The 13,938-nt window shown below is 47.7% G+C and overlaps 1 protein-coding gene across 1 annotated transcript in view; it reads right to left on the bottom strand.

Moving 5' to 3' along the window:
- Positions 1-4,919: 4,919 nt before the first annotated feature.
- Positions 4,920-13,938, bottom strand: part of FCHSD2 (FCH and double SH3 domains 2) — a 201,083-nt gene continuing 192,064 nt past the window's right edge. The window contains exons 15-20 of the mRNA XM_054724870.1: positions 11,905-11,988; positions 11,607-11,784; positions 11,083-11,303; positions 9,421-9,550; positions 8,984-9,066; positions 4,920-7,000 (exon numbers count right to left, since the gene is read on the bottom strand). Of these exons, the coding sequence (XP_054580845.1) occupies positions 6,917-7,000; positions 8,984-9,066; positions 9,421-9,550; positions 11,083-11,303; positions 11,607-11,784; positions 11,905-11,988 (780 nt within the window). The 3' untranslated portion in view covers positions 4,920-6,916. The remainder of the gene's footprint in view (positions 7,001-8,983; positions 9,067-9,420; positions 9,551-11,082; positions 11,304-11,606; positions 11,785-11,904; positions 11,989-13,938) is intronic.

The following is a 13,938-nucleotide window of genomic DNA, read 5'->3' as shown; positions in this document are numbered from 1 at the left end:
CAGTCTGTGTTTGCCTCCCTTGATCTTTAGCAGAGAACTCTTGGAAGAGACCAGGATGGGAAGTATTCCCTGGGGCCAGACCTGGCACAGAGAAAGCCTCAGGAAATGTTAAGTGGCTAAATTCTACTCATGGACTGCAAATCCAACAGTTGAAGACACTTGGAGTCCAGCATTCTTCGAATCTAAAATTCCCAGAGGCCCAGCCCGCATGCCCTGGCTCCAGGTGGCCAGCAGGAGTCACCAGCTGCCTAGTGTCTGCTGAGGCCACGCTGCCTCCTGGGATTCATGGCCAGAAAGACCAGCGCTTCCAGGAGCCACCATTGCCCAGTGCTTAAGTGTCAGGCCCTGTGCTCTGCACTTTCCCTGCGGTATCATTTTTTTAATCCTCACTCGAGTATATTTTTCCATTGATTTTAGAGAGAGTGGAAGAGAGAGGGAAAGATAGAGAAAATATCGATATGTGAGAAAAACATTGATTGGTTGCCTCCTGCATGCGCCCCGACCAGGGCCCAGGCCAGGGAAGAGCCTGCAACCCAGGTACGTGCCCTTGACCGGAATCGAACCCGGGACCCTTCAGTCCACAGGCCGACGCTCTATCCACGGAGCAAACCAGCTAGGGCATCCTGTGGTATCTTATTTGTTCCTCCCAACCACCTTGTGATGTAGGTATTTTACAGATAAGAAAATCGAGGCTCAGAGAGGTTACGTGATGTGAGGTCACACAGCTAGCACAGCTGGATTGTGACTATTATACTTAAAAAAACCCACCCAAAACCCAGAGAATTTGGGCTCCAGTTAGGCAGAGCTGCATGGCATCCCCCCATGCAGCTCTGCCATGTCCCAGTGGTGTACCCCCTGCCAGGGGGTGATTCCTCCCTGCATCTTCTTTTCCATTCTGGGCCCTGGGCCTGAGCTTGGAGGGTTAGTGTCTTTTGAAGTGAGGGACATGCAGGGCCACAGGAGTGAGGTAAACAGGAGGTTATCAGCTATCCCGTTTGGGGCAAGTCCCTCACAGGATTGCAGCGAAGACTGCTTAGATAACAGAAAAGGCGCTCAGGAAATGATCTGACTCAACCCCTGGGACAGCAACCCCTCCGCTCCCCTTAAGCCTCCTCTCCGTGGGCCAAACTGACAGCACACCCTTGGGGTACAGTGGCCTCACCTGAGGGAGCACACACACCTTCACTTACTTGGAAGGAATGCTTCCTGGAGGAGCCAGAGACGTTCCGGGAATGAGGTGGGCCTGGAGGAAGACCGGCTGGCAAAGGCCGAGTGGGGCAAATGCTCCCAGGGGGATGCGGCTGGGAAGGCTGCACCTGGTCTTTGCAGCCCCTGCTCGGTGGAGGTGGGGGTAGAGCCCTGGTGCTGAACACTGATCCAGGCTTTCAGTAGTTGGTCCTCAGGTTTTCAGTACTGAGTACTGTCCAGGTAGTACTCAGATGTTCAGGCTGCTTCCCAAGGAGGGGGCAGGGCCTTGTGCAGGGTAAGAACTCAGGCCTGTCCCTCTTTTCTGGAAACTGGACTCAGGTTCTGCAGAGGGGCTGGCCTGGTCTCCTGGGAAACCTCGGGCAAATCAGTGTCTTCCAGGGCATGCAGTGTCCTAGCTGAGTCCTCCCGCCCCACAACTCTGGGCCTCACCACAGGTGACCTCACCGAACAGCTCCTCCCTGGGCTGTCCTGCTGGTGTGAGTACTGCGTCCTCTGTCTGCCCTGCCCAATCTCAGACCTCATGAGCCTGAGACCCGAGAGGCAGAGACCCTAGTTTGGGGCTCCTACTGCCCCCTGGTCATCTTCCTGTCTGGGGAGACACTTGGCTCCAGTCTGCCATTTCTGAGTTTCCCCCTGGGTAACTGGAGCAGCCAGTTTGCTGACAGGACAAATAGCAGTTGGATAGATGTTCTCTGGAGGAATCCTGGCGGCCCCAGGCACGGACCCACCTGAGACTCAGACCACGTCAGTGCAAGGCTGTTTTCTTTCTCAGGATGCACATCCACTAGTCAAAATTATCATCAGCTTATCTGTACATCATCTTACTTGATCCTCCTGGATCTTAGGGCGTTTGTATTACCTTTTCATTCTCACTCTATAGGTGAGGAAAGCAAGCCTCAGCAAGGTGACGGGAGGAGCCTAGGTCCACAGCTCCGCGGGCGGCTCAGGGACTTGAATACGGGACGTTTGACTCGTCTTCCTTGCCCCTCACAGGAGCAAGTGGGTGATAAGAACGAAAAGAATGCTTAGGCGTTTAGCACACAGTGTGGAGGGGCTGTAGGTTCCCTTCTGTTCCGTTTCAGGATCGGATTCCAGGGAAACATTCCGCAGAAGTGCATTTGTTCTTTGGCCAGTGGGACCAGGAAAAGGGTCCAGGAACAAGACGCTCTTTGGCATCCACAGGGTTCTTGGCAGGTCAAGCAGTAACAGAGCAAACACAGGGAGAGTCTAGGGAGAGACATACCGGTTGTGTCAAGTTGTAGGACTTTGGGACACATGATAATTCTCCCCCTTAACTAACATTTCTGTAACGTGGCTCTATTTTTGTCATGAAAAACAACTTCAAAATGAGCAAAATAAATGCAAAGAGTCCAAGCAGCCAGACTCTGTCATAAGGCCACTCCGAGAGGTCCAGGCAGTTACTGGCCCCACGAGGAAAGCTGCAGCTGGGCTCCTTGGGCAGCCAGTGGAGCCTGGGATGCGATCCCAACCTGGAAACTGAGGGGTTGCTTTGTCTCAGGGGACAGTGCAGTGGCTTGGATTTTCCCATTTCTGGCCATCCGGAGAAGTCTCTGTGTGAGAGTCTGTTCTCAAATACTGCAGCCTTTTGGTGCGATATTCTCACTCTGCGTCTACAAAGAAAACGTATCTAGAACATTGAGAGTTGGATGAAGTCCTTGGAAATCACCTGTTTTCATGCCTTTTATAGCTGGGGGATGCAGCAGCTTGGAGGGAAAGGGCATCCACCGGATAACGCCCTCTCACTTGCGTCTGTGTCCGGCTTGTGGACGTGGGCTGTGGTGGAGGGTCAGAGAAGAAAGGGATCCAGGTGATGTGCTGTGAATCCAACCTGACTGCATTACAGTTAGTTCCTGTGATGCACGAGGCCAAAATGTAGCTCTGACATTAGGGTGGGGCAATTAGCTTAACTCTGTTCCTGAGTCACAGACTGATCCTCTGATGCCAACAGCAGTCTCAAAGGTGAGCAGCTTTCCATTAGCAGGTGAAGGCAGAAGATGGAAATGGCATTTAATGTGCACAACCCTTCTCATATTTACGGTAAAGCACTTTCACACACACCTCCCCTTGGGCCTTATGGCAACCTTGTGTTATCATGAGGCTGGAGGAGGAGCAAGCACTCTGAAGGAGAGGACGCTGAATGTGGAAGAGGTTAATGAGGAACGTTTGTGGTGACCACTGTGCTGCTCACTTTATGCGTCCTTCTTGGGTCCATAGTATTCCTCTCAGATGTCTGATGAGTATGCTGAGGCTCAGTTCCCACAGCGGTCAAAGAGGAGCCAGAATTTCACTCAGACCTTCTGACTCCAAAGTCCATGTTGTCACCTCCAATGCTGTTGTTGGACGTGTCAATGGATGCAATCATTTTGGAAGCCAATTTGGCAAAGTCTAAAAAAATTAGGTCTGGCCAGTGTGGTTAGAGCGTCAGCCCATGAACTGAAGGGTCATTGGTTCGATTCCAGTCAACCGGTTGGGGCTTGTGTGTGAGGCAACCAATTGATGGGCTCTCTCACACTGATGATTCTCTCCTCTCACTCCCTCTCTCTCTAAAATCAATGCTCTCTCTAAAAATCAATGGAAAAAATATCCTCCAGTGAGAAGTAACAACAAAAACATCTAAAAAAATTAAAAAACACAATACTTTTTTGACTCTCAAGTTACATATTTAGAAATTTACCCAATATTTTTACTGGAACAAATTTTAAAGAATTATGTACAAAGATGTTAATTTTAACTTTCTAATAGCAAATGGATGGATACAACCTAAACACTCATCACTATAGGAATGTTTAAATTATGACTAGACAGCTCTGGGCAGTGTGGCTTAGTTGGTTTGGCGTCATCCCATGCACCGGGAGGTTGCTGGTTCAATTCCTGGTCAAGGGCACACGCCTGGGTTGCAGGCTCAATTCCCTGTAGGGGGCGTGCAGGAGGCAGCCGATCTATGTTGCACTCTCACATTCATGTTTCTCTAAGAAAAATCAATAAAGTACTCTTAAAAAAAGTTATGCTCAGGTAATGGATTATAATGTAGCCTTCAAAAAGAATGAGGTAAACCTAAATGTATTATATAATCCCACATATATAAAAAGGCAATGTGTATAGGGGTATGAGTTTTATGGCCAGAAAATATCTGGGAGAATACATATCACGTGTGTGCAGCTCTGGAAAGAGGAGAGCTGTAGGCCTCTTCCCAAACATGCCGAGTCCTGACCCTCAATGTGGCCGGCTGGGAGCCAGAGGGCCTCAGCCTTTAACCAGGAATCCACCCATCCCTGCTTGATTCATTACTCCTTAGGGTGGAGGTTGAGGAGAGCGCAGAGGAGTTCAGAATTCCCACTTCCTAGAAGCCCGCAGTTACATCCTCTGAGAGGACTTCAGTGCTTTCTTGTTCTGCAGCTGCAGAATCAGCTCCATGCTCAGCTCCCTGAGCACACTGTCCTCCCCTCCCTTCTAGCACATGTCACACAGTACCGTCACGTGTGTACCTGTCCCCCACTCCCTGAGAAGGACCTTGAAAGCAAGATCACAACTTATTTGTTACTGTCTCTAGTATCCATGTTATACCTCACAGGTGGGTGTCATCAGGAACTGCTTGTCCCACGGATGGGTTAACAGATACCTCTATCTGTCACATGGTTAAAGAAGGGCCTAGGAGTGGGTCTTTAAAAGTAAACTTAGAAAACTTACTTCCATTTTTTTATTATTCAACATTTTATACATAATAAATACAAACTTTTTACAGCCACTTTACGTAAAGAAAGCACATCTGCACAGAGGCACTCCCTCTGAGCCGGGCCTGTGCACGGTGATGCTGGGTTACATGTCCTGGAGGGAGGAGTTCTTCTTAAAAAGGAGGCTTATTTTTACAACTTTGATTTTTTAAAATAAAATTAGCAGCTCTTCCAGAAAATATTTAAAATATAACAAAATTTCAAATAACCCTCTGAGAATGTGGAAAACCCAGATTCAAGGACAATTTGGCTAACTAGAGAGAGAATATAAGACTGGGTGGCAAGAACTGCCTTATTTAAGCACTTTGAAGATTTTTAAAGTGCTTTGAAGACATTTAACATGTAGGCAAAAATCTTAAAAAACCCACCCTTTTATTTTTTAAACTTAAGAATAAGTTTGATAACACAAAAAGACCTCAAATAGATCAACAGATTAAGAAATGCGAAAACAACAACAACAAAAAAACACAAAAAAAGAAACAAACCCCAAATCATGGAGAAAATTCAACAGTTGGTATTGTCACTGAAATGATCAAATGGCAGACTGAAATTTTCTTCAGCTATGACCTTAAAAATTCCCATGGGGACATTTGGCGAGCATTTCAAGTTCCTAGAGTCTTAGGAGTTTTCAAAGCATAATACAACTTTTAGATTAAATTTTGCAAATTTGATTGCTAAAAAAAAAAAAAAAAAAAAGCACCTGGCAAATATCCCTTCGTCCCTAGGTAACACACCCTACCTTCCATAGGAAGTGGAGAGCCGGCGGAGGGCTCTGGGACACCTGCTCTGTGGGCTTGTTGGCCCGTGGAGGAATTCCCCGTGGCTCTCCTCGTGATGCGGAGAACTTGTCTTTTCCTTGTCAATTTGCACTTGTGCAGGGTGTGCAGTCCTTTAGTCCTTTTTCATAGAAAGCTGGTTTCCTCCATGAGCCACAGGTTCTTCCTCCCAAGGAAATGTCAGTGGGACCTGGGAAGCGGCATTTTCTGTCAGGGTGACCGCTGGGCTGGGCCAGTCACAACCTGGCTGGCTGGGCCAGTACACTGACTTGGGAATAAAAACGATGCCAGCGGCTCTCCAGCAGAGAAGCTCAACAAGGCAAGTGTGTGTCCCCAATTTACCTAGACATTCAGATTCTAAGGATACTGGTCAGAAGAGTACGTGCTGCAAAAATTAAGATGAAAAATACCCAAATGCAAAAAGAACATTAAATCGGCTCATTTCAGATCTGGAAGCTCCATTTCTGCCTTAGCCGCAGCCTCCTTTCTACTACCCTATGTGATGGACAAGATTTGGCTGCTAGTTCAGCCCCTCCATATTAGCTCCACTAATACTAAATGAATGGCATAAATATTAATACAAAAGACACTGTTATTGTTTAAATCCATTAGTTGTGGTAGAGATGTGCATTAATGCAATTGGCGCTAGACTCAGGGCAGTCCACTTGTTTCTCAGTCTGGGGACTAACTGCGGGGAGGAGCCAGCCTCCCTGGAATCCCTCCTGCTTCCTTAGGTAGCCAACATGATCTGATTAAACTTTAACCAGACGAGCGAGAGCCACTTGAAGATGAGAATCTTTGCCACCTCCTGTGGCCACAGTAATATACTGTACGAGTGCACACCATCAGCATCTCTGTGACTGGGCCTGAACGAGGCCTGGTCCTGAGTCTCATATAAAAATGGACGCTGTTAGGCACGAGGGCTGTCCCTCTCTGTTTGGAGGGCCCGCTAGGATTTGTGCTATGGTTGGAGAGATGACATAGAAAATGACCAAAAAAAAGGCACAAAATATTCAACATGTGGGAGGAGTCCACCAGGCCACCCAGTCACATACAATCCTCCTGGTTTTTGCTCTGTTCAAGAGTCATCATCATCATGCAAAGGTGCCTAAAAAACAAGACTGGCCAAACTCCAAGCCTGACCTTGATTGTAGCAGTAATAGCCGGGCAAACCCATCATCACACCAGTGTGATTTCCACATCCTCCATCTTCTCTGCTGGCCTTCGGTGGTTCTGTGTAGGCGGAGGGGGAGCTGCCCGGACCTGAGCAGGAAACAATTACACAAACTGTCCATCAGCTTCTGGATTCAGTGCCTGAATGAAGCATCTAAACCCCAACCAGTCATTTATCCAAGGACATGGGCCCCCAGGGGGGGTCTCAGAAATGTTCTGAACTTATTCTGTCAACCTAATCTTCACTCTTTCCCACTGAGGAGGAGTTGTTCTGGATTACATGTGAAACCCGTGGATCAGGGTCTTGCCTAGCTGAAAGCCTCATGGGCACAAGAGTGACTGAGGCCCGAAAAGGCTCGTCCACAGCACAGGCTGGAGCGGGAAGTAAGAGCAGTGCCTGGAGAACTGAAAACCTTGGAGCATGTCCTTAGCAGGAGAGTTGCAAGAGAGAATACTGAAGAAGTAGCTGAGGTTAAGTCGTGAAATCTGAGCTTTACTCTGTAGGCAAAGAGGAGTCCTTGGTGGACTTTAAACAGCATTAGCAGAGTGTGGAAAGATGAGTTTGGTAACAGTTTGGAGAAAAGAGTGGAGGAGGGCAAAGGTATAATGTAGTCATCTGAATGAGAGTTGCTGTTAGCCTGAACTGCGCCAGCAGTGGGGAGTAGAGAAGTGGAAAGACTGACAGCTGTCTCTGAGGGAAACTTGGCACGATTTGGTGATGACTATTTGTGGGAGACCAGAGTACTTTTGGTATAGACACTCTGAGATGTCCACAAGTCTGAAGCTCAGGAAAGAGATCGGATTGGCAGTTATAAATCGGGGAGTTGTCAGTAAATAAACAGTTGTCAAAGCTGTGGCAGTAGATGACATTACCCAAGGAGAGTGAGTTTAATGACTTCCAGAGGATTCATGGACAGAATCCTAAGAAGCATCAGCAGAGATCAATGAAAAGGAAGGGCCAGAGAGGCAGAAAGCAAAGCAGGAAAGGGTGGTGCAACACATCAGCCCACTTCTCTCCAGTCTATATCTGCCGGCCCCTCCAGCCTCCTAATGGCTCCCCATGTCCATTCTGCCACCTTCCTCATTCCCTACTTAGCTGCCATAGGAGTGTTTTAAAAATGTAAAACCGGTCATATCACTGTCCTGCTTACAACCTTACAATTGGCTGCCTAGCACATTTAGGATCAAGAACCAAGTCCTTTACAAGACACTCAACAGAGCCAAAGGAAGCGAGTGGTTCAAGGAATACTGCCAAATGCTGACAAGGGGGTCCAGGAAAATAAAACTGCAAAGTATGTAGTGGACTAGCATGTGAAAGTCATGACCTGGGAAGAGCTGCTTCACAGTGAGGTGGGGGGTGGTGATGGCAGGCAGAGAGTGAGGAGTAAACAGAGGTGGTTATTTAAGAGTAGATTCTTTTGAACACAAGCTCTCAAACCTCAAAGGGCATGAAGTATATCTTATTTCATCTCAGTGCCCCTCAAAGTTGCAAATATAGGCCTGGAAGATAGGTTCTCAATAAATGCTTGCTGGAAAAAAAGTGCTTCTGTGTCACAATTAGACCATGTTGATGCTCACAGACCCTGTTACAATCTAAATACACTTTCACAGCCATCATCCTGAATCTCACCATGGCTCAGAAAAAAGTGCCAATGTAGACTGGACCTTCTAAGATGTGTTGATTTAAAAAAATATATATTTTTATTGATTTCAGAGAGAAAGGGAGAGGGAGAGAGAGATAGAAACATCAATGATGAGAGAGATCATTGATCGTTTGCCTCCTGCACCCCCCACACTGGGGATAAAGTCCGCAACCCAGGCATGTGCCCTGATTGGGAATCGAACCGTGACCCCCTGGTTCATAGGTCAACACTCTACCACTGAGCCACACCAGCCGGGCAGTGTGTTGATTTTTATACTCTTCCCTTTCAAGACCTTTTTACCTTCCCAAACCCTTCTTACCTTCATATGGGGGAATTAGTAACAAAACAAGGACCATGGGGAAACACTGATTTCTAATGTTCAGTTTGGAAGAACTATGCACTCTATAGCCCTCCCCGATAAGAGACTTACAGGTCGCAGCTTGCCATATGAGGTCTCAGGAGTTTGCCTTGGTGCCTGTGAGAAGCCCGGTGATTCGGCATGGACGCTATTTTCTAAGGGAAGGAACCAAAGAAGCTCATTTTATTTTTTCTTATTGATTTCAGAGAGGAAGGGAGAGGGAAAGTGAGATAGAAACATCAATAATGAGAGAGTATCACTGATTGGCTACCTCCTGCACACCCCCTACTGGGGATCCAGCCCCAAAACTGGGCATGTGCCCTTGACTGGAATCGAACCCGGGACCCTTCGGTCCGCAGGCCAACGCTCCATCCACTGAGCCAACCCGGCTAGGGCTATTTGTGGTTTTGAGCAATGAGAATGCTAATATAGATCTGTTTGCCCTTCAGGTGAACAAGTGAATTTCTGAATGAAAACCCATTTCAACCAGTGTCCAGGAGAACCCTTACCATTTGCTGAAGGAGAGCGGGGGAAGTACTGGGAGCTCCTCTTGTCTGGGCTGGGGTAGGGGCTGCTGGGAGGCTGGTCATACAGTGGTAGTGGCGGCAGGGAGCCGGGCGGCTTGGGGGATGGAGAGATCTGCCATGAAGGGAAGGGAGGTTACAAGTGCTTACTCAGGAAGGACAGACTAGCTTCTCTGACTGACTACTTCAGACAAATTACTTTTCTCTGGAGCTGAGTTATGACTGTTGATTTCTTTTGGTCAGATTCATGAGAAGCACATGAACCTGGACTAAACACCCCAAACCCCAATTTTGTGTTGCTTAAATCTTTTTCCTCTCATAGATCTCATCATACCATTGATTAGTTTATCTTAAATAGTTATCAAGTCAAATCATTCTCTAGAGTTCCATTAAAAACATACCAAATTAGTCAAGTCAGTAAATTCAATGAAGAACAAAAAAGGGGACAAGTTATATTTTTTTATATGTGTAAAAAATAAAATAACTGGCAGAGTTTCTGACTGCCCCAGGTTTCGTAGATGTCAGGCTAAGTGGTCATCCTATCTGATAAAGAGGGAATATGCTAACTGACCATCATGCCCTCACAAAGATGGCAGTGCCCCCAGCCAATAAGGAGGGAATATGCTAATTGGCTGCCACGCCCTCAAAGATGGTGGTGCCCACAGCCACAAGATGGTGATGCCATCCCCTCAGCCCCACCGGGGCGACAGGTGCGCGGCATGGCCGGGCCCACCCGCAGGCAGGTCCAGCCGCTCCGCACGCCTGTCTCCGGAGTCCCCCAGTCCCCTCAGCCCCCAAGCTGCCCAGGGCTGGCCCAAGGTGCAGGGTAGCCTTGGATGGTGGCTGCACAGCCGCCCAGGGCCGCCTGAGGCTCAGGTAACCAGGGCCCGCTGAGGCTTGCGCTGCCTGCAATGGCAGCAGCAGGGGTGTGATGGGGGTGTCACCTTCCCCTGATTGCCGGGTTGCCTCCCACCCCTGAGGGCTCCCGGACTGTGAGAGGGGGCAGGCTGGGCTGAGGGACACCCCCTCCAGTGCATGAATTTTCATGCATCGGGGCTCTAGTTATATCATGTGAACAAGACATGTTCCTTATGGTCCTGGACCTGCCAGGCTGCCATGATAGATCCAAATTAGGGGTTTCCTGTAAAGGCAAGTTTTGCTATAACGAGCTAAGCTTAGGGCCACATGAGTATAATGGGGCTTTGGCAGGCTCATCAATTCTCTGAAATGGACTGACAACCTGGGCTGGCAGGAGGCTCTGACAGCGAGGGAGAGAAAAAGCAAGCTAATATTTTTACTACATAAACCAACCACAGAGAGAATACAATCCCTCTCTGGTTTGTTTCTGTTTCTCCTCAAAACCATTCTTTTGTGTGTCACATACAATTTAGCATTTTGGTTAATGGATTCAGAGAATAGAATGTGGGAGCGGAGAGGTGTGACACAGCCTTTACAGAAGGGCCTTTACAGAAGGGCCTGACTGGTAAGTCCAACTTTCCCAAATTTGGTTTTGCAGAAACCTGACAACTGAGGACTGGAGTGGTGAGGGTGAGGCTGAGACCACAGCCCACTCCTGCATGGGTCCACAGACCCCGTGGGAGTCATTTTCTTTAAATATCTTACTCAGCTTTCTCTCTTCTCATGTACCTGAATCTCTCTCATCCCTGGAGTGTCACCATTTTCTGAGGCTGAAAGTTCTTCCACTAGCACCGATGGGAAAACTCCAATCCGCCCATTGAATTCTCCTTCCCAGAAGCCGTCGTCATCTTGGTTTTCTTTGTTCAAGATTCGGATAATTGCTCCCTCAGGAAAAGATAATTCGTCATCTGTCTGACCCTCGTAGTCATAAAGTGCTTTCACGAAACAGACTAGGTGGCAAGAGAGAGAAAAATGCAGTGAGAATGATGACAGCCAGGTTACTTGCGACCTCCCCTATGCTCATGTGAGGACTGAGAAAGAGCATCGTGCAGAGTAGGAGTAAAGCTGTAATTTTTACCCACTGAAGATCAACTTTAGGGTGCGACAATAAAGAATAAAAGTGGCCAAATAAAGGAAAACATGTTAGAGAATAGGAATGGAGTTGTGCTTTTAAATCTGCTGACGGTTGACTCCGGGGAAATACAGTCTAGGCCAAATGAGACAGATAAAGAGTGCCTTATTTCAGTCTTTACCACTGGCGTCTCCGTTGAGGCTGCCTGAAACGAGCTCGGCCTCCGTGGAGTTGCTGGATGTGTGTGACCGACTGTCCAAGGCAGCCAGGGACTGCAGCATGCTCAGGAGACTGCTGGAGGTGGGGAACTGGAGGTACTTTTCTGGCACATACCCCACTTGACCGACTTTGTTTCGAGCCTGAGTGAAAGACATGTGACAGAACAGGTTTGCACACACAATCTGGACAGAGCATAGCAAGAACCGAAACACACTCCTAAAAATGTCACAAGAAGGGGTGATATGAGCAAAGGAATATACCTTTACCCAGTCTTCCATATCTCCATCTTCAATCACTTCTAACACCTCATGTTCCTCAATGGTCAACTCATCTGGTTGAGAAGCCTGCAATTGTAGGATGGTCATGGACAAAATAAAAAAGGTTAGATAAAGAGAAGATGTGCGCTGATCATAACAAAAACTGGGGATCAAAATACTGAAATGATTTTGAAAACGTATCAAACACAAAAATTTAAGTGTTGTAAAACTATCATAATGAGGTGAAGTTTTACTTAAAAACAAACAAACAACTAAACAAAATAAAGCCATAACCAAAACTGGAGGAAGGGAGTCCTGCAGAGGCAAGAGGCTCAGTGAACACTGCGGTCTCGGGAAGTAGGGGAGCAGGGTTCCAGCTCCGGCTTCTGCATCTACGGTGAGTTATTCAACTTCTTGGTGTCTCCATTTCTTCAGTGACAATCCTGCCATTCTCAGGAGGATTGGGGAGGAATAAGCACAGAGCCACGATGGCTTGGGACACACAGGCAAAGGAGAAAGCACTGCATCAGAAACCAGAGGGCTACATGGAGGTGCATGCTGGGAAATGCGAGGAGCTATGTACATGGATTGGATGACAGCTTGAGCAGCACCTAGAGTTCATCTGGAATCACTGGCGAACTGTGGCCAAGAAAAGAAAGTTGTAGAAAAGGAAATGATTGAGATCTGTCAAAATTTGGATTTATGATGCTCCAACTTAACTGTGGGGACTGGGCTGACCCACTCAGGTGCTTCTGCACGAGCTGCTGACGGTGCCGGCTTCATTACCCCGACAGCAGGAGTTCCCTAGCACCAGCCACCCAGATGCTGACGGCCCCTGAGGCTGCAGAACCCGAGCACAAACCTCAGGGGCTCTGCAGAAGGGCTGGAGAGAGACTACGTGGCTTTGTTCCCTAAAGAGACTTGTCCGTCACCTGTTCACTGGGAGGGGGCTGCTGGCCTTTTCTGACTCTCCAGGGAACAATCTTAAAAGCTTCCCTCAAGTCCCAAGATCAGTTAAAACTATCACCTGAGACCACAGTCTCAAAGTGTGAAAAATCTCCAAATTACACAAGCAAAAACAAGACAAGAAAATGGGTCACTTCCTTAAGATTCATTTTCTATTTCATGTACATTAAAACATTTCATCAAACCCAGATTCTGAACATTGCTTGAGATGGAAAAATAGTATTGACAATAGCTGACCAATCACATAAGTATTTACTCCAGGACCAGAATGTTAAGTAAATTACCTCTGATCTCAAAATATGAGGGAAAAAAGCTCACTGGGTCGTCTTTTTTTTAATCCTCACCTGAAGACATGCTTAGAGAGAGGAAGGGAGACAGAGAGGGAGAGAGGAAGAGAGGGGAGAGAGGGAGAGAGGGGGAGAGAGAGAGAAAGAGACAAGGGGAGGGGGAGAGAGAGAGGGGGGAGAGGGGAGAGAGAGAGAGAGAGAGAGAGGGAGAGAGATCGATCGGTTGCCTTCCATACATGCCCTGACCTGGAATCGAACCGGCAACCTTCTGGTGCACAGGACTACTGAGCCACTCTAGCCAGGCCTCACTGGTTCTTGACAGCTTTCCCAAAGGAATTTCTTTGCTAACCTGAAACCACATTATACCTTGAATATACCAGCAAAAGGCACCTATATAACAAAGATATTTTTCCTAATTCCACGGCAAGACTTAAAAAGAGCCAACATGCTCCAGCTGGTGTTGCTAAGTGGTTAGAGTGTCAACCCATGCACCGAAGGGTCACAGGTTGGATTTCTGCTCAAGGATGTGTACCTGGGTTGCAGGTTCTATCCCCACCCAAGTTGGTGCATGTGCGGGAGGCAACCAATCCATGCTTCTCTCTCCACTCCACCCCCCCAACCCCCACCCCCCGCCCCACGCTCTCTAAAAACAAACAGAAAAAATGTCCTTGGGCGAGGATTAAAAATAACAACAACAACAACAAGTACCAAGAGCCAATCATAAGAACACCTTTAAATATACTGCTGTCACCCTGGCTGGGTAGCTCAGTTGGTTAGAGCGTCC

The sequence above is a fragment of the Eptesicus fuscus genome, chromosome 13, assembly GCF_027574615.1.
Source record: "Eptesicus fuscus isolate TK198812 chromosome 13, DD_ASM_mEF_20220401, whole genome shotgun sequence".
NCBI classification, from domain to species: domain Eukaryota; kingdom Metazoa; phylum Chordata; class Mammalia; order Chiroptera; family Vespertilionidae; genus Eptesicus; species Eptesicus fuscus.
The sequence above is the reverse complement of the archived record's forward strand: the minus strand, read 5'-3'. Positions and strand labels throughout refer to the sequence as shown.